The sequence below is a fragment of the Eimeria mitis genome, genomic scaffold (genome assembly GCF_000499745.2).
Source record: "Eimeria mitis Houghton genomic scaffold, Emh_scaff6512, whole genome shotgun sequence".
In the NCBI taxonomy this organism is placed as follows: Eukaryota; Apicomplexa; class Conoidasida; order Eucoccidiorida; family Eimeriidae; genus Eimeria; species Eimeria mitis.
In genome coordinates, this window is record NW_013574668.1 from 1 (window position 1) to 830 (window position 830).

An 830-nucleotide genomic window follows, 5' to 3' on the forward strand; every position below is an offset into this window, starting at 1 on the left:
GCGGCAGAAATGGAGGTTTCCGGCGATTTCGCCTCCCCGTCGGAACAGGAAGACACGGCAAGCGAACGACATCCGTTCGCGAGACGTATGAGTACCATGCTGGCCCGAAATGTTGCTGGCACGCTGAAGGAGGTTGAGGATGCAAAGGCTGCATTGCACAAGCCTGCAAATGCAGAAGAAGACACGGAGGAAGGAAGTCGCAGCGCAGCGGCCCGTACGGAGGAACTGTTGGGTGCATCGCAAGCGGCAGCAAAAGCTGCGACGGATTCCCTGAACCTGGCGGGCTTAATTTGGCTGAATATACTGCTTAAAAAATCCTTGGAAGTCGACATGCGGATGAGCACCACCAGGGTGCGGGAAGCAACTGCCACGCTACGCAGAGCAATAGGGGAGGAGGCCCAACAGCAACACGAGCATATTGAAATGTCTGCGGGTAATATTCAAGGATTTGAAGAGCTTTTGGCCCAGTTCAACAGTGGGCAGGAGAAGGCACAGTCCGCTAATGGTCTCAATGAACTGGCTTCAGCTGTAGCGGAGATGAAGCAAGCAGGCTTAAAACTCATGATGCTTGTTGAGGAACGTCAGAAGCAACCAACGAAACACTAATGACGAACAGCAAGAAGGGCACACAGCAACGCCTATTTGAATCCGGCAGATGGCAAGGTGCAGCGAATTTTTTTGATATCTTCCCCCCTCTTCCTATTGAGCGGATCGCTCACCGGCAGACATAGAGGGAATGGGAACACACGCGCAGTGGCAAGAGATGCTAGAATTGGCAAAGAGATGGCGAACAATTCCGAATACGCCATGTAGAGGCCTGACAGTGAATG

General features: G+C 52.8%; 1 protein-coding gene across 1 annotated transcript; it reads left to right on the forward strand.

Moving 5' to 3' along the window:
* Window positions 1-9: 9 nt before the first annotated feature.
* On the forward strand, window positions 10-606 carry EMH_0087910 (uncharacterized protein; the record flags this gene model as incomplete). Its single annotated transcript, XM_013501221.1, has 1 exon — window positions 10-606. The coding sequence occupies one exon, from the start codon at window positions 10-12 to the stop codon at window positions 604-606; it is 597 nt and encodes a 198-aa protein (XP_013356675.1).
* Between the last annotated feature and the right edge of the window lie 224 nt (window positions 607-830).